The sequence below is a fragment of the Ictalurus punctatus genome, chromosome 2 (genome assembly GCF_001660625.3).
Source record: "Ictalurus punctatus breed USDA103 chromosome 2, Coco_2.0, whole genome shotgun sequence".
Lineage (NCBI taxonomy): Eukaryota > Metazoa > Chordata > Actinopteri > Siluriformes > Ictaluridae > Ictalurus > Ictalurus punctatus.
Window position 1 is genome coordinate 37,336,597 of NC_030417.2, and position 21,801 is coordinate 37,358,397.

Genomic DNA, 21,801 nt, shown 5'->3' on the forward strand with positions numbered 1-21,801 from the left:
CATGATGGCGGTTTTGACCCTCATGCCCACCGTGAAGCAGCTGTACATGTACTGATGATTACAGAGCGACTGCAGGCACGAGACCAGGAACATGGAGAAGGCGAATAAATAACCCTTCCACAAGGGGGCGTCCTTGTCTCTCACAACATCCAGCAGCAGACTGAGGGAGGAAAATAAGATACAATCACACGGTAAGAGGTATACACTGCCTGTATATTACTGTATATAATATTGGCGCCCTTGGTAAAGATGAGCAAATAAGTCTGTGGCTCTATTGTTTAACCTTTTGATCTTTTGTTTAAAACATTTACAAAAATACTCTAATGGATATCAAACAACTGCAAACACAAAACATGTTTATCAACAAAAAATTAAATCTTTGCTAAATATAGGTGTGCAACAATTATTGGCACCCTTATAGTCAGTACTTTGTGCTGCCTCGCTTTTCCAAGATAACAGCTCTGAGTCTTCTCCTATAACGCCTGATGAGGTTGGAGAATACATGGTGAGGGATCTGAGACGGTTCCTCCATACAGAATCTCTCCAGATCCTTCACATTTCGAGGTCCAGGCTGGTGGACTCTCCTCTTCAGTTCACCCCACAGGTTCTCTATGGGGTTCAGGTCAGGGGACTGGGATGGACATGGCAGGACCTTGATTTTGTGGTCAGTAAACCATTTTTGTGTTGATTTTGATGTTTGTTTTGGATCATTGTCCTGCTGGAAGATCCAAACACGGCCCATTTGAAGCTTTCTGGCAGAGGCAGTCAGGTTTTCATTTAATATCTGTTGATATTTGCTAGAGTCCATGATGCCATGTATCCTAACAAAATGTCCAGGTCCTCTGCAGAAAAACAGCCCCAAAACATTAAAGATCCTCCTCCATATTTAACCGTGGACATGAGGGACTTTTCCACACGGCTACCTCTCTGTGTACCAAAACCACCTCTGTGTTTATTACCAAAAAGCTCTGTTCTGGTTTCATCTGACCATAGAACCCGATCCCATTTGAAGTTCCAGTAGTGTCTGCACACTGAAGACGCTCGAGTTTGTTTTTGGATGAGAGTAGAGGCTTTTTTCTTGAAACCCTTCCAGACAACTTGTGGTGATGTCGGTGACTTCAGATTGTAGATTTGGAGACTTTCTGACCACAAGACACATCTAACTTCTGCAGTTCTCCAGCTGTGATCCTTGGAGATTTTTCGGCCACTCGAACCGTCTTCTTCACAGTGCGTTGAGACGATACAGACACGCGTCCAATTCCAGGTCGATTCATAACATTTCCAGTCGACTGGAACGTCTTAATCATTGCCCTGATGGTGGAAATGGGCGTTTTCAATGCTTGTGCTATTTTCTTATAGCCACGCCCCATTGTGTGAAGCTCAACAACCTTTTGTCGCACATCACAGCTATATTCCTCGCTCTTACCCATTGTTATGAACGACTAAAGGAATTTGGCCTGTGTGTTACCTCATATTTATACCCCTGTGAAACAGGAAGTCATGGTTGAACAATTTCCTGTTCCTAGTCACCCAGGTGTACTAAAAGAAAGAAAGTAAAATATCAACGGGAATATACTTCAAATATATTTTTCCTCATATGAATTCATAGGGGTGCCAATAATTATTGCACACCAATATTTAACAAAGATATTATTATTTTTTTGGATGAAGCTGCGTTGTGTTTGAAATCGTTTGAGATCCATGAGAGTATTTTTGTGTATTTTTTAAAAATATATATATACATGCACATTTGAATGATTGTATTTATGAGTGTAGTTAATTTCCTTCCTTCCTTTTATCTCGTGAAGTTTTATTTATTTGACTGTTTTTAGTCTGTCTTGAGATTTGTGTCTCGGCCGAATACAATACAAACACAATGGACGAAGTATGGAAATTCCTACGCTCTCTCTGACCTGAGCAGCTGAGGGATGGAGAACATGAAGGCGTCGTGGACGAGGAGGCATAGCGTTCCCGACAGGAAGTACGGGCCGAACGTTTTGGCCAGCGTGCGCAGCAGGAGGAAACCGGCGCTCTGCTCCTGACGCAGTTTCTGCAGGAGCTGCGTCTGCTCCGTGATCCTGCAGCTCAGGGTTCGAGATGCACTGACGCTCCGCTCCTGCCTGAGCGTGGAGGAAAAAAGGCCACAGGTTATGTTTATATTTATAATACTCCAACCAAATCTGCCATCTTTTTTTTTTTTATTATTATTATTTTATAGCTCTCCTCCACGAAGCTGATTGGTCGAGCGGCGTTTAGCATAACCCCACTGGGACGTTTCGCCGTGTGTACCGCTCCACTCGTCTGCATTCGCCACGTAAAATTCCACTTTTCTATTTCGAAACTGCTACTACAGTGCACACACGCCAACGATACGTTTCAGGAATATAACTTTAATCTGACTTAAAATCTCATTTGGGCTTAAAATAACGAAAGCCAGTACGTCGACGACCTTATTAAATTAAAGCGAGCGGTGATGGGACAACTGTTCCTAGCTGCTATAACGTAAGCGACGACACGAACGAATCGCTTTCTTCCGTATGATATTCCACAACGTTAAATGCGGTAGAACAATATGACATGCTCTTTGGTAAATAGAAATTTGTTCGAGTTCCGTCAACCGTTTTGGAATAAGAGGAATAAAACACGGAGTTACAGGAAAACAATAAACTGCAGGTTGGTAAGCATGACTCGGCTTCGTCACGCCACCCTGTAGTTGATTAGTTTCCTGTAGATGTTTGTCTTTTCTGTCCGCTGAGTGCGCGAGGTCTTACTGTAATTCGGCACACTTTGTGCTCCACTCTTTCTCCAGATCACTGATGATTTTTTCGGACGTGTCCTCTTCTCGTAGTGGCCAGAGGTCTTCGGTGGTTAAAGGTGAGCGATAGCCTCTCACAACCAGCCTGAAAAAGCATTCACGCACATTACACTGATTTAGCATTCACCTGTATCGTTATTATTATAATGAAAGGTTTAATCCATAGCCCTAATGTATGAATATTAAACACAGAAACGTACCACGTTCGCTCTGTATTGAGTCACACATCTATTCTAATCTAGATGTACAGGAAGAATTCAACAAGCTAAGTACCACTTATCCTTTTCAGGGTCACGGGGAACCTGGAGCCTATCCCAGGGAGCATGGGGCACAAGGCGGGGTACACCCTGGACAGGGTGCCAGTCCATCACAGGGCACAATCACATACACATTCAGACACTTTAGACACGCCAATCCTACCATGCATGTCTTTGTACTGGGGGAGGAAACCAGGGTACCCGGAGGAAACCCCCGCAGCACAGGGAGAACATGCAAACTCCGCACACACAGGGCCACGGTGGGACTCCAACCCCCGACCCTGGAGGTGTGAGCCGAACGTGCTAACCAAACGTTTTACGAACGCCTGAACGATAGAAAACTCACCCGCTGAACCACCAGAAGAGCGCTTTAGAGAGGAACGAAGCGTCTTCGACTGGACAAGGGTTCTGCCGGAGAAACGGTCAGGAATGAGTTAGTAGCTGCGAATGGATGACAGTTGCGTCAGTAGTAAATTATATTTACTGAGAGAAATGAAGAGAAAGGAGGACTGTAAGCGTTTGTGGGTTGTGCCGTACCGTCACACGGCCCGGTTTGAGAGTGTGCGGTCGCTGATCGGCGAAACAGCTGAGGATGAGCTGAGCGAGGTCAAGAGTAAAGCAGAAGAAAAACACCACCGATCGCATCGCAGCTTGTGAGAAATCCTGAGGAAACACACACACTCTCTGTTCAGGAACATTCCGTCCTGTTTTAGAAAGGCTTGACTTTATTTCATCAGTTTATTACAGGCTCAAAAAGAGCCAGAGGTAAAAGGAAATATTTGAATATATTCCCATTTGAGGAGGAATTCTCCCGGAGAAATCTGTAGGTTAGGATTTAGAGACAGAATGGCTTGCATTGGGCAGGTGTCCCAGTGATCTCGCTACTAGATAACGATCCTAAATCATGCACATCCATGGTGTGTGTGCGTGTGTGAGCATGTTTATGTACACTTAAATGTTCCCTGAGTGACACAGTAATAATGAGAGGCTTCAGTCCCGACATCTGTTTGTAAAAAAAAAAAAAAAATCAAGGCAGTAAATTCTTGAACATCAAAACTAACAATTAAGTTTAATTGCCGGAAAAAATTGACCTGTGCTAACACGCCACTTTCACATTCCACTTTTCAGTTCCAGTGAAGGAGGCGTGGCTTCTGTCTCCATTCTTATCAGTTACTGTGAAGGAGGCGTGGCCTCTATCTCCATTCTTATCAGTTACTGTGAAGGAGGTGTTGCCTCTGTCTGTATTCCTGCCAGTCACTGTGAAGGAGGTGTGGCCTCTGTCTCTATACCTGCTAGTCACTGTGAAAGAGGTGTGGCCTCTGTCTCTATACCTGCTAGTCACTGTGAAAGAGGTGTGGCCTCTGTCTCTATTCTTGTCAGTCACTGTGAAGAAGGTGTGGCCTCTGTCTCTATTCTTGTCAGTCACTGTGAAGAAGGTGTGGCCTCTGTCTCTATTCTTGTCAGTCACTGTGAAGAAGGTGTGGCTTCTGTCTCTATTCCTGCCAGTCACTGTGAAGGTGTGGCCTCTGTCTGTATTCGCGCCAGTCACTGTGAAGGAGGTGTTGCCTCTGTCTGTATTCACGCCAGTCACTGTGAAGGAGGTGTGGCCTCTGTCTGTATTCGCGCCAGTCACTGTGAAGGAGGTGTGGCTTCTGCTCTCTATTTCCGTCAGTCACTGTGAAGGAGGTGTGGCTTCTGTCTCTATTCCCGTCAGTCACTGTGAAGGAGGTGTGGCTTCTGTCTCTATTCCCGCCAGTCACTGTGAAGGAGGTGTGGCTTCTGTCTCTATTCCCGTCAGTCACTGTGAAGGAGGTGTGGCTTCTGTCTCTATTCTATGACAAACCCTGGACCTGTATTAGTTTAAAATAATGAATTATTCAGTACTATTTAAAAGTGTGTATTAGTGTTTTAGTAACTGATCAAATAACAGCAGGATTGGATAGTGCACATGGATATTTGGGCTGAAATATAAACAACACGCACACAGACGTATTTAACTCTGACTGAGTTGTGTACAAACACATCCTGATCAGCGGATTATAAATGAGTCTAAGCTGGGTAACGAATACACACTTATAAACCATCATTAAAAATGTGCTTAGTGTGGAAGGATTTCGTATTTATTGTCCTTTCACAGACAGATAAACAGACAGACAGACAGACAGACAGAAAGACAGACAGACAGGCAGAGAGACAGTTCTACCTCCCCCATGGTGGTCTGGATGTTTGCTCTGAGAGGAACGACTGAACAGATCACCGTCAGTGTCCAGTAGAGAAAAAGAAAAAGCGAGGAGCGGCAGCCCATTGTTCTCTCCAGGTGGATAATACACACCGCCAAGACCTGGACACACACACACATACACACACACACACACAGAAATTTCTGAAGTATTGTTTGTGAAATATTTGCGATGTGTTCAGTGATTCTGATACCATTTCGTCTGTATTATTATTCCCATGAGAACGTAGCAGTTGTGTGCTATTCTGATGTCACTGGGTGGCACTGTTCTCGCTAGCATAGCTACAATGACATGTAATACGAGAAAATAGTTCAACAATGTCAAACATAGTAGATAACATTCAGGTTTCAGTGTTAGCTCCTAAAAACTAATGAGCTTCTTTTCTCACTCGCGTTTTTCAGGGACGTTAACTCTAGTTAGCGCTCGACGAAATGGCGAGCGAGATGGCACTGACGGCGGTATTAGCGTGAGGCTTCGGAAGCTGTCCTGTTTGAGCAGCGTGTATAGATAAGGAAGCGAGAACGCAGGACAGACTACAGGACTAAAGCGTCACTCTCTTTAGGACGAGATGAAGTGAAGACTAAATAAAGCACCACACCTATCAGCAGGTAGTCGAACGGCATCGTAGGAAACGGCTAACCGAACATCGTCACATCACGAACATTATGGAGATTAGTTGTCGTGGTGAGACACTTTGAGTTTTTTGACAAGATAAAAAGCGTGACGTGTCGGGATCATAATCGACTCTTTGAATCGGAATTCTTCTAACCTTTGAGATGATTTGTATCTCCGAGGCAAACCTTTGGCTCTTTTAGGTGTACGCTAGGAGACGAATCTCGGATCCGAAGAGCCGTTTATTTATTTATTTATTTATTTATTTATTTATTTATTTATTTTTAGTGATCGAACAACCGAGAAATTATGGATTTTATTCGATTTTTAGTCGGCGACATGTCATATGAGTCCTGGGATGAGCACAAGACAGCCTTTATGATTACTGGAGCAGTTCTAGGGTACAAATTTAGTATCCATGTGAGCTTATCCAGTTATAAAAAATGTATCTGGGCGAAATTGAACGTTACTGCAGTGAAGAATTTATACACGTAGGTACAGTAATCAACTATTATCGATGAGCGATGAGGAAAGGAAAAGAGAAAGAGATGAAAGGATTTTTAAAAAATTTTTTACCATGGTAAGGCTGCGAATGATGGGCCTCAGGAGGAAAACCATGTGGTGCTTGATCTCTGTTCTCCTCTCAAACAGCAGATAGAGCAGCTCCAAAATACTGAATAACACCAAGCACACACCCAGCACCTAAACACACACACACACAGACACACTGTATGTGATCAGACTGATACGCAACAAGACTCTACTTCAATGGTGTTAATGATCACTGTTCCTTAGGGGTTTTTTCTGCTCACTGTCTTGGCACAGCAGAGTTTGGAGAATGAGATGCGGCCATGATGGAAGCTTCTGAGGTAGAGGAGGTAAAATGGACTGCAAACCCACAGATAGAAACAGGGGAACCAGACGAGAACCGTGTGCTGAAAGCACCGCGTCAGGTCCGGGTTCAACGTGTACCACGTCACGTTCCAGTCCTGAACACGGACACAAAATCACACTATAACCCCACATTCTGCATAAACATGTTATATAATATATCGTTACCACCCGCATGGATGCTCAGAACTAAGTTCTAAATTCAGTGTCCTTTTGGGCTTCACAAAATGATTTCCTAATCTGTAATACAAGCCCGATTTATTCATTGATTTATTGATTTATTTTAATTACGGTGTCCGTCAATGTACGCAAATCGATTTCCATCTAAACGAATCTTCCTCGGCCAATTAAACCCCTTCTGTAATGGACACATGATACAAGTTTATAATATACGTGATGTCCTTGACACAAATTCATTAAAGTACCATAATAACTTTTTTTTTTTTAAAAAACCCCAAAAACTAAAATACAGTTAATCCTATATACTACATACGAGTTCATATATAAACTTATATACCATAATAATGACTGTATGCAACATATAGAGTCCTAATAAACTCTAACTTTTCACACACACACTAAATTCAACAATATACTTTCAAATTAAACAAACAAATACTCATTATATAGTCTAATAATAATAGTAGTAATAATAATCATCATCATCATCATCACATCCCTATAATAAACATAATATAATTGATATAAATTGTATATAAATTTATTAACCTGTAACATCCAGACTATAACCGTAGGATAAACCTATAAATTCATAATTTATTCCATAATTTCATCCCGCTTTCGTTGATTGATTTCCTATAACAGCGTGCCCCGTCAATTGTGTTTCTTACTTTTATATACAATATATATATATGTGTGTGTGTGTGTGTGTGTATATATATACTGTATATAAAAGTCATACACCCTTGATATCTTTAATATTTTAAGTTCAATAAATAGTCATGTGGTCTATAATATCTCAATAATCATAAACATGAATCCACTATTTATCTAAACTCATAAAATCTATTTGATAAATTGTACTATATAAATATATATATATATATATATATATATATATATATATATATATATATATATATATATATATATATTATATACATAATAATTTCAAAACATCATGATAATATTATGCAGGCTCATAAGAAATTAATAAACAGTTAATATCTTAATGTCATATTTGCTCAACCTGAATTCTAATACTAATTAGTTAGCAATTAATCTGGGTTCACTGAACGTTTGACACTTCATGGGAAAAAACGTCAAACGTTTTCACTCTCCAGACGTGCTCATGCATGTCTCACTGCCGTTTCACTATTTACTGCCCTTTAGAGTAGAATATGCATCTCCAGAATGGCATTTCAAGCGTTTCAAAAGGTTGCTTTAGGCCTTTCACTCCAGAGAGCATGTGTGTAGGCGTAAAGCCGCTGGATTAAATCTGTACAAATCGACTCCTCGGACTTTAGCGCAGGTGGATCGCTTGGGTTCATACCTAGAGGGAAGCTCAACTGTGCTGTTAAACTCGGGAGATTTAAAGGTGTGTTTGTATGTGTGTGTGTGTAAAGTTGCGTAACACATAAACACACAGACACACGCACTGGCACGCATCACTGTCACATGACGTCGGATTCAGTTTACTGTAAAACTCACACAGATCTTATTTCAGCCCATTACTGCACATTCCAAATACGTTTGCTTTAAAGAGGCAGCTGAGCCAAAAAAAAAAAAAAGAAAAAGAAGAGAAAAGTACACAGGGTCCACCTTTAACACAAAATTTAGTCGATCACCCGAGACGTGTTTGGTTCCTGAAGTTTGCTTCTTTTTTTTTTTTTCGTTTTTCTTTTTTAAACTTTGCTCTGAAGCTACGACAAATAAGATACATCTTATTTAAGTCAAATAAATCCTGAGGTAAACGTACATCTTCAAATTCTTCAACCAGATAAAACTAGTTAATGTATAATACACGGAAGTTCCTAAATTTAAAAAATAAATAAAAAAATACACAGATTTTAGTTACCGATGGTAAATTAACGCCACTTTCGCCAGTGAAACGTAGGAATCATTAGCGAAGGCAAACTAACAACAGCTTTATTCCTAGATTCTTAAATGATAGCTAGCATGATGCAAACTAGCTGAATGCTAACACCTAGTTGTCACGATACAAAGCGCATGTACTGTACTGTAGCAGCTGGTAGATGACAGTATCAGATCTCTTTCTCGCTGTCAGTAAAAGTTAAAGTCCATGTGCGTGAATGGTGTATAATGAGGCAGATGCACGCGTGTGATCATTTAGACATGCGGTTTGCAGAGTGCTAAACTGCTAGCATCCATTTCTTGCTAGCTACATTAGTGTCAAAGCTCTAGTACGTCATTTTAAAAAGGCAAACTTTTAACAGTATGCAAATTGTACTTTACCGTACTAATAATTTATTTAGCAAAATGACACGCAGTAATTCATTAAATACGATTTAGTTTTGTTCTGTTCACAGCCTTTGTGACTCTGTGACCTGAATCCTGAGGGCAATATGAAGTCTCTCCCTTACTTTCTCTTTCTCTTAAAGGAAAGGAAAAGTTTGTTTGTTTGTTTGTTTGTTTGTTTCTCTCCAAACGAACAAACTGTCACTGGAAATTCCCTTTCAGACGTGGAATTTAGGAGTGTTTCCGGGCTCCGTTATTCAGGTTCTTTTTGGAAAAATCATTCATATGAGTAAACGACTGACAGAACAATTGTAAAACAAAACTAATAACCTGATATTACAGATAATGTAGCTCACTTTATACTGATAAAGGTATAAAGGTATGGTCTCTCAGCCAAAAATAACACTGCACATGGATAAGATTTAGATTAGATTAGATTAGATTTAGATTTATTGCCATTTGCACAGGTACACAGCAGTACAGGTGCATTGGAATTCTTGTGAGAACGCTTTGAGTCAAATTTGATATGACACAATAAACACAACCTTACCAAAAAAAAAACACCTATATATATTTATTTAATTTAACAAATAATACATTTAAATAAATCATTTTATTTCAAATAAATTGTTATATAAAAACCTCTATCTCTAACCTTAGAGGTTCCAAAGCACTTTACACTGTGTCTCATTCACCCATTCACCCATTCACACACCAGTGGTAGCAGAGCTGCCATGCAAGGCGCTAAGTTGCCAACTTACTGAACTTAGGGTTCAGTGTCTCGCCCAAGGACACTTCGGCATGTGGAGTCACGTGGGCCGGGAATCGAACCACCAGCCCTACGATTAGTGGACAACCCGCTCTACCACCTGATCCACAGCCGCCCACAGCCACTTTATTCACTATGGCCATGGTGTTATCAACCCAGCTCAGGTTCACCACCATGTGAAGGCCTAAAAACTCATGACTATCAGCCAGCTCCACCTCAGACCCTTTAATGATGAGTTTTTATCTATGTTAAGAACCAGGTCATTTTCCTCCCCACGTTTAATGAGTCCGAGTATGGACGTGTCATCTGCATATTTGATGATGAGATCGTTATCCTGAGTAGAAACACAGTCATGCTTGTACAGGACATGAAGTTTAAGGCTTTTCTCGGCAGAGACAAAGTTTAAGGCTAATCTCGGCAGAGACGTTGTTCCCCATCCTCAATACCTGTGGCCTGTCTGTAAGGAAATCCAAAATACAGTTACACGTGGATGTTGGCACTCCAAGGTCTGCCAGCTTCACAATCAGTTTCGTTGGTCGGATAGTATTAATGGCAGAGCTGTAATCCAGAAAAAGCCTGCATACATATGTTCTATTCATGTCCAGATGTTCCAGTGTGGAGTGAAGTGCCAGTGCCACTGCATCGACCACTGATCTATTTCGGTCCATCTGTCAAATCTGGCATAGAAACTGTTGAGATTGTCTGGTAGTGTGGTGTCGCTGGTGTTTATCTTACTTGTGTTTCTCCTGTAGTTAGTAACGGACTGAATTCCCTGCCACATACTTGTATCGTTGTCCTGGTAGCATTTCTCAAGTTTTTAGAAGTATGCCCTTTTTGCAGCTTTGATGGAGTTTTGTAGCTCGTATCAGGTCCGTTTATTATCAACCTCATTCCCCTGACTCGAAACCTGTACACCGTTTCCTGATCTTCATACGTGATTCCGAGTTGAACCAAGGCTTTTGGTTTGGGAAAACATGAAAAGTTTGGGGAGGGGGATGTCAGGGACACACACACAGGTGGAGGTACACCAGTTAATGTAACTACTAACAGTTTCTGTGTAATCATGAGTATTGTTTGTAGCCTCCTTAAAAATGTTCATATCTGTAGCCTAAATGCAGCTCTGCAGGTCCGTCAGAGAGCACTGTCAGTCCATGTCTTCACAGTTCTAACTGGGACTGGGTTAGCTTTCATCCTTCTGATGTAAGTAGGCTGTAACGGAATTGCCAAGTGGTCAGACTAACCAAAGTGAGGTTTAGGAGCAGCAATATATGCGAATTTTTAAGTTACGGTAGCAATGGTCCAAAGTGTTGTTACCCCTGGTGGGGAAGGTGACATAGTGATAGAACTTCTGAATGTTTTTCAGAAAAATACGACGTCCGGACAAGTATTTTCATGTCCACTGATCATGTGATGCTGTTCTTTGAGTGCGTTATCCACGCTGGCAGATGGAGGTATATACACAACACTCAGTATTATGCACTGTAATTCTCTGGGTAGATAAAATGGCATGCACTTTAAGGTGATATATTCCACATCTTTAGAACAAGACTGGGATATTACCCTATTGTCAGTACACCAGGAATGTTTGACGAGGATCTAAAGACCATGTAGCCTGCCAGTGTTATTGACTCAATCGGGGGTCGTCTTTCTGAGCCATGTCTCGCAAAAGCACAGCACAGAACAGTCCTGAATATACCTTTGTGTAGGTGTCTTACTAACGAGACCGTCCATTTTATTCTCCAGAGACTGGAGGGCGGGATAGCCTTCCTTTTCTAACAAGGCACCTGTCTCGCTTCCACGGCGGCCTTTGGTTGCTGGGAAGGCCCCCTGCTGCGGCCTGGCTCAGCGTCACTCCAACATGGCGATTTAACTTCGGGAAAGATGCGAGCACATTGAAGTTAAAATGTACTCTTTGACCCCGTTCGCCTTATTGTATTAGTATTGCCCGATCATACTTAATATGAGTCCTCACATAACCGACATGAACAAATTAAAATAAAAGCACTCAAAAAAGAAATAACCACTATCAAGAGGTCAGGATTGAACACATTCTGTCTTCCCAGTAAAAAGCAGTAATTTGACGTGAATTTGGGGAGAACCTATTAGTCCTATTTTCCCAAAGTCATGTTCCCATGATTCTATACTGTATCCCCATGTTTCTATTTGCCCAGGGCTCTATTTTCAAGGGCCTATATTCCCATAGTTCTATATAACCAGGGCTCTATTTTCAGCCCTCTATGTTCCCAGGGTCGTATATTCCAGGGCTCTATTTCCAGGCCCACATGTTCCCAAGAGCCTATATTCCCATAGTTCTATATTACCACAGCGCTATTTTCATGACCATTTTTTCCTATGATTCTAGCGTCCCAGGATGTTATACTCCGTCGGTTTTAATCCCAGGATGCTATATTCACAATGTCTTATATGCCCAGAGTCCTGTGTTCCCAAGGTCCAAAATTGGAATCATATATTCCCAGGGATCAGTTTTCCCAAGATAATACTGTATGTCTCTAGGGCCCTGTATTCCTAAAGCTGAATATTCTCAAAGATACCTATTGCTTTCAAACCCCTTTCTTCTCAAAGTTCTATCCAGGGTCCTATATTCCCAACATTCTATATTAGTACAGCTCAATTTCATGGGGCTATAGGTTCTCAGGATACTATATTTCCAGGAGCCAAGTTCCTATGGTCCAAAGTTCATAGGGTCTTATATTCCCAGTCTTATATTCATATGTTCACAGAGCCACTATGTTCCCAGGATCCTATATTCCTAGGTCTTCATAGTTCATCTCCATCTGTTAAAGTTACAAGTATATTCTTGTATTGTACACTCACTGTCCACTTTAATAGGAACACCTGTACACCTGCTCATTTATGGAGTTATCCAATCAGCCGATCATATGTCAGCAGCACAATGCACAAACTCTCACAGATACAGGTCGAGCGCTTCAGTTAATGTTCACATCAAACATCAGCTCACTCGGTGTTTTTGGTTTTCACACCACTCTTTGTAAAGTCCAGAGTCTGTTGTGTGTGAAAATCCCAGGAGATCAGCAGTTTCTGAAATACTCAAACCAGCCCATCTGGCACCAACAACCATGCCATGGTTAAAGTCACAGAGATCGTATTTGTTCCCCATTCTGATGTTTGATGGGAACATTAACTAAAGCCCTCGACCTGTACTGTATCTGCAGGATTTTATGCATTGCACTGCTGCCACAGATCAGCTGATTGGACAGCTGATGGAAAGTACAGGTGTTCCTATTAAAATGGACGGGGGGCGTATGTCCAGTAATCAGTATCTCAAATTATATTTATAAATAAGTTGTAAGCCAGTTAAATCTGATGCATTTAGTGAACACCTAAAATCTAGCCATGACCTTGGGAAAGTATCATATTGAGGAAACATGGGGCCATGAAACAGTACCTAAATGCCACATTGGGTATAAATAACAAAGTCCCATGGAGAATGTGAAGGGTTAATGTATATTCCCCCAAATGGTTGCATTATCTGCTGGAGTCTCCCCGGGGAAAACCAACCTTTTGAGAACAAATTCAAAGGCTGTATTACACCCACGTATTCATACTAACTTGTTTAGGGCTTCCAGGCATGGTGAATTCCCTGATAATGAAAGTTAAACAACTGGAACTCTTTATGGGAACTTGGAACCTTGAACTACAGGTAAAAGTTGATAAACCAGCTTGGAGTGGCGTTGTGTAATGTCGGATTAGCTCACACACTGACCCAGCATACTATGACCCACAGTTCTCTTTGAAACATGAGGGGTAGTAAATAAATAATCTCTCAGGCGACCGTGACGAGCAACTGGGAAAACGTTAGACCCTAAGTTCAATACACAGGGATGCTAAACGTCTGATGTCTACCACAATGTCATGAAAAAAATAATTAATTTCATTGCGCACTTATGTGAATGTTACATTAACAAACCGAGTCACGATTTTCCTCCAAACCAGGCTGCAATGCATTATGGGTAACCCTTATAATTCTTTGGCCACTAGGAATAACACCTTATTAATATGACAATAAAATGATCCAATCCAAAATCCAATCCATTTTTTTTTTTTGAGGGGTGTACATTTTCGGTTGATACTTTTCCCATTTGGCTTTATGTGCTTCAGACTTCAGTTGTGTCACCCTGAGAAATACTGCATACAGGTTTGAAAGCATTTTTTGGCACGACACAGTAAGAGACAGGCACAGCTGGCACATCTTCAACGATTCTGTGAAATTTCAGTCCCGTACCAACACCAAAGATGGCACAGATATAAAGAGAGAAGATGTGATAAATCCAGAAATGCCCTGATGTGCATGCACTTATTCCTGTTTGCTTGGTATGTTGGTCTGAGGACAAACACTGTGGGCTTTCAGGCTAAAATCAAAACCCTTGCGCACCTTTGGAAATACTGCTGACTATGCGGTTGTGCTACTGCAGCATGAAGTGAAGCAAGCAGCGGACACGGCTGCAGAGCCTGCTGGGAAGAAAAGGGTAAACTCCTTTGCTGCATTGTTGCAGCAGCAACTGAAATGGGCTCTAGACTCAGCTGATCAGCCCCATAGAAGAGGAAGAGTGTCTTTACGGTGTCGGAATGCAGAGTAGAGGAGCAAAGCAACAGAAGAATGAAGCGTGAAGTTTGAAGGAACTTCGGAGAGCATAAAGAGATCGACCCTGATGCACTTGCAGTGGCTGTGTTTCATTCTCTACGCAGCTCGGCTATGTGCTTTCGGGATCATCGTAAAAGGCTCTGCTCTTAAAAACAATAGCCCACTGGGGGAAGTGATTGAATGTAGGTCAACAGGTCATGTCTTAAACTAATTTTCATATTCGATCAATCATCAATATGAAGATGGTCACAGTGACATTCCTTGTTCACTGTGTGTACTGTTTTGCAGGTTTATTATATAGATAATTTTGCTGCTTGTTGAATCTTGTGTCTGAATGTATGTGCAATGGCGGGGTCTTGTGCAAGCCGGTATCACGCAACAACAATATTATTTCATGTTGCACGTTTGTAATCTTATCTTAAATCTTGTGTGTGTGTGTGTGTGTGTGTGTGTTGGTTCATGGAAATGCATTTTGTGTAATGTATCATGACATTCAATTGGACCTGACTTGACCTGACTTGACTCTCGCGCTGCGCTCCAATCACAGACGGAGACACCCACGCGCTTCAGCACGTCATCACACATGCAATCGTACCAGTTATGTTAACAAACGACTAATTAATGAAAATGTGCAGTACTACATGACTTGATTTTCCGTGCCCTGCTTTGCTATCCTATGCTGGCTTTGCTCCAAACCCTGTCTCAAGGGCACCGTGTGCGCTAGTTTCGGATCTACTGGCGTTCAGTAATTTCTTCTGTCAAAAGTGACTGCTGAAAACATGGAGGTTAAAAGGTACGATTCATACCTGACATGACTTACAGGCTACATTCTAATCCCAGAAAGAAAATGATGCCCTTCGGCAAATCCCTCACGCTAAGTGAACTTCTGATTTTGAATGTAACGAACGCCTGGAGCTGAAGCTGACTCGATTTCACATTGCTCTACTTTACTGTCCTGGCTGTGCTCCAATTTGAATTTAAAATGAGCCACGTCTTTCAGTAAACCATGCACGTTGGTGTTTAGGCATTAGTTTGGGAGGGTGGTGGTGAGGGGGGGCAATTTCAGGTGCTGCAGATTGAAATGTGGAGTATGAATTGATTCACACGTTATGTTTGGCGGACATTTGGCGGACGCCCTTGTCCAGAGCGACTTACTTTTATCTCATTTATACATTTGAGCAGATGAGGGTTCAGGGCCTTGCTCAAGGGCCCAGCAGTGGATGCTTGGTAGTGCTGGGGTTTGAACTTACGACCTTCTGATCAGTAGTCCACTTAGCGGTTAAGGTTATGTGTTACTGATTGGAAGGTCAGCACTGCCAAGCTGCCACAGTTGGGCCCTCGTGCAATGCCCTTAACCCTCTCTGCTCCACGGGCGCTGTATCATAGCTGACCCTGCGCTCTGACCCCAACCTCCTACCATGCTGGGGTATGTGAAGAAAAGAATTTCACTGTGCTGTAATGTATACGTGACCAATAAAGACTCACTATCATATAGACTTTCAAATTATTTCCCCCAAATTATTCCTCCCACATGTAGGCAATAAGTTTTAATTTTATTTGTAAGTATTCAGTACATGTTTAAAACTTAACTAAGTATTTCTGGACTTAGATTGCTAAGAGAGATTGAACTGGAGTACAGCCACACACTGCTTAGGTCCTCCAGTTTTGCTGACCTGGGCAGAAAACTGGAGACAGCTCGAGTACACAGCAAACACACACACACACACACACACACACACAAAACACGAGTTCAATCAGTGGCATTGCACCGAATGTAAAACCTCCACCTTCAACCAACATGATGAAATGTTTGGCCTTGACTGAGACACCTCACCGTGCCAGACATGCAGCACTACAGAAGAGTCCAAAAGGCTGAGTGCGCTACGAAGACCACTGTTTGCATTTCATCACTTATCAAACACTAATACAACGTTCTGCCTCAGATTTGTACAACTTGTACAAAAACAATACGAATGTGTTAGGCTAAAGGCTTAGCCACACAGCTGTGTGTGTGTGTGTGTGTGGAGAATGTCATAGAGAACTATTAGCTGAAACCTTTTACATGCTGGCCTCATGCGACTGAAGGATGTGCGGTGTTAATACTCTTGTACTGGGTTCGAGATTGAAATGGAAAAATATGTTTTAATTAGTAAAATGAAAAGCGAGCTAGCTGCCATTATCGTCTCATTAAATACGCTAGCCAGGGTGCTCGTTTGAGTACGTTAGCTAAACATAAACAGCTAGCTAACAACTGCTTAAAAACCGATATGTCAATTTGCTACCTAGCTGACTGGATAGCTAGCTGTCATGGGAATAGATGAACCTTAAACAAACATAGCAAAACAGCTACTATCAAGCTAATATCAAGAAAATGAGGTATGATATAAGCTGCTGTTTAATCAAAAGGCCGCGTTAGCTAACTATTACCTACATAGCATATACACATAGCTCAATACTCAACTGCTCATTTTTTTAATGATGTCATAAGGGACCATCGTGGTCACGTTTATCGAGCTAATATTTAGTTGTCACCGCTTTAATTTTTTTTTTTTTTACCGCAAATTTCCCCAAAACAGACCAATGATGGAACAATAACATGATGCATCTACTAGCCTGCTAAAATGAACCATTTTCTGATCGTCCTGTAAGGGAATTTTTGCTTCGAATATCATAAATTCAAACATCCAAAAGGTTGAACAGAGTACATTTACTCAGGCGTGATATTATTTTTCCTAACGGGATTCACAGGCGATGACGCTCCTAGCACACTGACAATCGGCAGCCATGATTCAGGAAAGCATACAGCTCCCGTTAGTCTTGTACACTAAGCATGACAGTGCGTCTTTAACCTAATAACATTACACCAAAAACCTTTATGTCACTCTGTAGGTGTAAAATGATTTACTGTCGCCCATCTCTTGCTCTGCATGCAGTGTTAGCTGGATAGACTTAATAAAAAAGGCCAGTGTGTGTATGATATTTAACCACATGTGCCACAAGAGATTCTCTCCCAGTGAATCAGAGGACAGGGATCATGACTAACTGCTTTAACACTGAAAACACAGTGATCATTTACTGGAATAACGCACACCCACACACACACACACACACACACACACCCCCACACAGTAGAACAGTATTACTACACTACAAGTCATCTTTATTGTGTGTGTCAATCAAGTGCTTTTAGTTCCAGCCCCTCAAAGGCACACATTAGTCCAGTAATCAGTCCGTACACGGGTTCGCAGAGTTGTTTTTTTTTAAATCCTGGAAGGACTGAGTAATGTCCTTTGAACGGTGATGTGGACTATACGGGGACCTGAAATGTACAGTCTATCCTTCCCCTCAACCTTATTTCAATGCACGCCATTATCGAGTTATTTAGACACACGATCTTATTTTGACACATAATCGACCGGATTCCAAAATAATCGCGGTCATGGCAGTTATTCTGACCGTTTGTATTTGATGTCCTGTACCTGAACGTTTTTACGCCAACTACCGATACTCAGATGTACTGTATATTGTCTACCGAGTTCCATTAAAGCGACGTCCGCCTTACTTACTACCTGGCAAACAGCGTAAGGAATAAGAATTATAAGCTAATATAATCATAGGAAATTATGCGAATATGAGGCAGATAATGCAAAGTATAAAGTTATATGAAATAATACGATTATGAAAAAGTACACGTGTAAGCATTAGGAAATAAGAATCACAAGCTAGTATAAGTATATAAAATAATATGTATACGCTAATATTTCATGAATTGGTCTTAGTGAGAGGTGTGGGGTGTTAAATGTTAAGTCAACATTGTTTGAATGTCAAAATAGCGTCATAAAAACGCGAAATAATGGGTCGGTGTGTAGAAATGATGAGATGTTAAGTGGAAACTAATGACGCAGTGCCTTTTAATACCGAGTTATTAAGTAAAAAATAAGGAGATATTAAGTCTTGAACTCGCAGGTCCGGGTTTCTGTACATTTCTCGCGCTCCCTCTGGTGCTTTGTCTTTAACGTCTCTTTATTAAAAACCCCTCTATTTATGTCTCGTACTTTTTACGTCTCTTTTTTTTAAAAAATATTTCACGGTCTAAAGAACTTTTTGTTGACGGATAAAATAACCTCAGCAAACGCACTGCTACAGTTAGCTAGACTGTCCACATCTGCAGTCTCTGATTAGCCTAATGCTAACGCCTCGGAGTTGGAGAAAGATGCCGTGATGTTCCTTACTTACTTGTGTGGTAACGTTAGCAGCCTTTTTCGACTACAGTGATGTTATTTCGTGATAAACGGTTGTATTTATTTCGATTCCCTGAGGGTGAAAAGATAAACAAAAAACAAAACAAACCCCAGTCGTTTCTCAAGTATGCGTTTTGTTAGGCTAATATAACACTAGCTAGCTACGACTAGCGTGAGCGACAGCTCCATTAAACGTCAGACTAGCTTGAGAACGTTCATTTATTTAGTCTTTAAATAGCTTGTAATGGCGATGAAGACGATTGGGCATTCCATCTACGAAGGAATTCAATTAGACGATTGTTGCATTTGCGTATTTTGGCTATATTAGTCGAATTTAATGTGGAAAAGGGATTAAAATCTTCAGTTTCTCGGACTAAGGCTGTTCTAGACTAATACTAACAATAACCAGATGAATAAAGGGTCACTTCTTTATTTGACTAAGAGATTTTTCGATGGTCCTGTAATGGACTTTTGGACTGATATCATAATATACATGTCACGATAGTCATGTTTAAGGTCTTCTGAATGGGACGTAAAGGAGACGATAACACCCGAGCACAACATTCATTCATTTATTCATTCATTCAGTGATATTCAGCAAGTGGTCTATCCTGGTCAGGGTGGATCTGGAGCCTATCCCATGAATACCGTGCATGAGGTTAGGATAGACCCTGGATGGGATGCCAGTCCGTCACAGGGTACCATGCACATACACACTCACCTACACACACACTAAGCTTAGCCAATCCGTTCCTGGAGAGTGAAGGAGACCCACTCAGATTCGAGGAGAGCACGAAGCTGAGATCAGAATCGAACCGGGAACCCTGAATGTGCGAGGCAAGCCATGCTACTCGCTGCACCGCCGTGCTGACAAGATTAACACTGCTTTCTACAACCGCTCCAGAAATTCACGCGAAATCAAGCAAACTCCGCAATATTCGGAGGAGCTTACAATTTTTCAAAATTGCAATTGTAGGGACTGGTTATATTCATTTCTTCCACCATCTCCCTGTGTCACAAAAAAAACAACAACTTTAATATATATTAGGGTGAGTCAAATGAAAACCTTAAAAATGTGACATAAATTAGAAGAATCCGGACGCTGGTTAAGCACTGGAATGCTTGCGTTGAATTAGATTATATATTAAAAAAAAAACAAAAAAAAACAACAACACTGTTTTGACATAGGTTTGCAATAAACCATGCACACAAAAGAGCACAAGTTAATGTAACTCTCTCTCTCTCTCTCTCTCTCTCTCTTTATCTATATGTCTCTCACCCAGAGTGGGTCCAGGCCGCTGTCAGTGCAGAGCTTGTCCATCCAGACTCCTTCCCTTCCTGCGCACTCTTCTCCACTTCCCCCAGTAAATATTCACCACTCAGGTAGGTGTTTTTCTTCACTGCGCCGTCTGAGGACCGGTCCCACAGTTGAAAGTCTTTTTCTTTAATACACACACACACACACGCACACACTCACACACGCTCACACCCACACACGCACATGCATACAGTACACGCACTGGAGAGTGCAGTCTGAGTGCAGGTTAGTGCGCCAGCCTGTTTAATAGCTCGCTTTCTCACTTTCTCTCTCTCTCTCTCTCTCTCTCTCTCTCTCTCTCTCTCTCTCTCTCTCTCTCTCTCCCCTCTAAAAGGAGGGTGCTACACTTCTCTCTGTCTCTCACACACACTTTCCGTCTGTAATCCTCTCTTTCTCGTGCCAGAAGCCACCCCACCGCACAAACTTTAAACCCAGCAAGCCTTTAACAAGAAAACATGACGCTAATGAGTCCTGATGTACTTTTAGTTTACAGTGTAAATGATGGAGTGTTCTTCGTGCTCTGTTCAAGATATCGTAGCAGTAAAGCACCTCGTTTATCTGTACGTCATGTACAGATTCAACGCACATGATTAAAAAAAAATAAAAACCCACAAACATATATGCTGTAATATTGTGGTTTCCTTACATATTTGGGCAGTCGTGGTTCAAAGGTTGAGGCTCTGGCTTACTGATCAGAAGGTTGGGGTTTTAAAGCTGCCACCGCTGGGCCCTTGAGCAAGGGGGCCCTAAGGGTGCTGTATCATGGTTGACCCTGTGCTCTGACCCCAGCTTATTAACAAGCTGGCATATGGGGGGGGATTCACAGTGCTGTAATGAATGTGTGTCAAATAATTGCCGTTTCTGTCCAAATCACTGCAATATTTTAACCACTAGGGGGCGCTGTAGCTGTTTTGTTTAGCCATCAACCTTGCTGATGGTTTCATTACGGCCGAACTACTGAATGCTTTTAATTCAGTACAAAGGTGCGTAGTCCTATGCGTATAAACATGATTTATGGAATATCCAATAGTAATTAAAACTGTCAGATTATTATTATAAAACATTCATTAGCCTTCATTGAATATGGAGTTCCTCTTAAACCCATTGTACATGAGTTCTAGCTGAAAATGCTACTACATACAATAATCATGCCGTGTGTTGAATGTACGTTCAGTGTACGTTCCTACTGAGCAACATTTCAGTCTGTAGCCTACTGCAGCCGTGTGCACTCCAGCGTTAAAGTCAAATTTCCGTGAAAATTTCCGTCTAACTGCCAGAGAGTGTAGAAGTGAAAAGCTCATTTTCTTTACGAGATCGTATGTGGTGGTAATGCATTTTTAGAAGGTTGTGTTCACCAGACCCGCGCAAGAAAGCACAGAAATGAATCGTCACCCCGACAAATGCAGACCATGATGCTTTGGCTGTAAGACATAATACGTGGACATGGTGCGAAACCTGGAGCGTAAGAATTTTAAGAAAAGCTTTTGTCTTATCGTGAGCAGATTGTCCGTTCGAATCCCGATGATCTCAGCGGACGTACGTGGCTGGACATCTTGAGAGCGAGTGAAACGAGTCGGTTCTGGTCAGCTGTGATC

General features: G+C 41.6%; 1 protein-coding gene across 4 annotated transcripts in view; it reads right to left on the reverse strand.

Moving 5' to 3' along the window:
* The window catches only part of LOC108277488 (multidrug resistance-associated protein 1), a 34,373-nt gene extending 13,933 nt beyond the window's left edge, over window positions 1-20,440 (reverse strand). For 2 of the 4 annotated variants that reach the window (XM_053677901.1, XM_053677906.1), the window contains exons 1-9: window positions 20,168-20,440; window positions 6,737-6,913; window positions 6,501-6,626; window positions 5,276-5,413; window positions 3,610-3,735; window positions 3,419-3,480; window positions 2,772-2,900; window positions 1,914-2,120; window positions 1-160 (exon numbers count right to left, since the gene is read on the reverse strand). The exon at window positions 1-160 is cut by the window's left edge and continues 18 nt beyond it. In XM_053677901.1, coding sequence (XP_053533876.1) covers window positions 1-160; window positions 1,914-2,120; window positions 2,772-2,900; window positions 3,419-3,480; window positions 3,610-3,735; window positions 5,276-5,413; window positions 6,501-6,626; window positions 6,737-6,913; window positions 20,168-20,209 — 1,167 coding nt within the window. In that variant the 5' untranslated portion in view covers window positions 20,210-20,440. The remainder of the gene's footprint in view (window positions 161-1,913; window positions 2,121-2,771; window positions 2,901-3,418; window positions 3,481-3,609; window positions 3,736-5,275; window positions 5,414-6,500; window positions 6,627-6,736; window positions 6,914-20,167) is intronic. The other 2 variants (XM_053677897.1, XM_053677894.1) reach the window with 1 other exon arrangement.
* Between the last annotated feature and the right edge of the window lie 1,361 nt (window positions 20,441-21,801).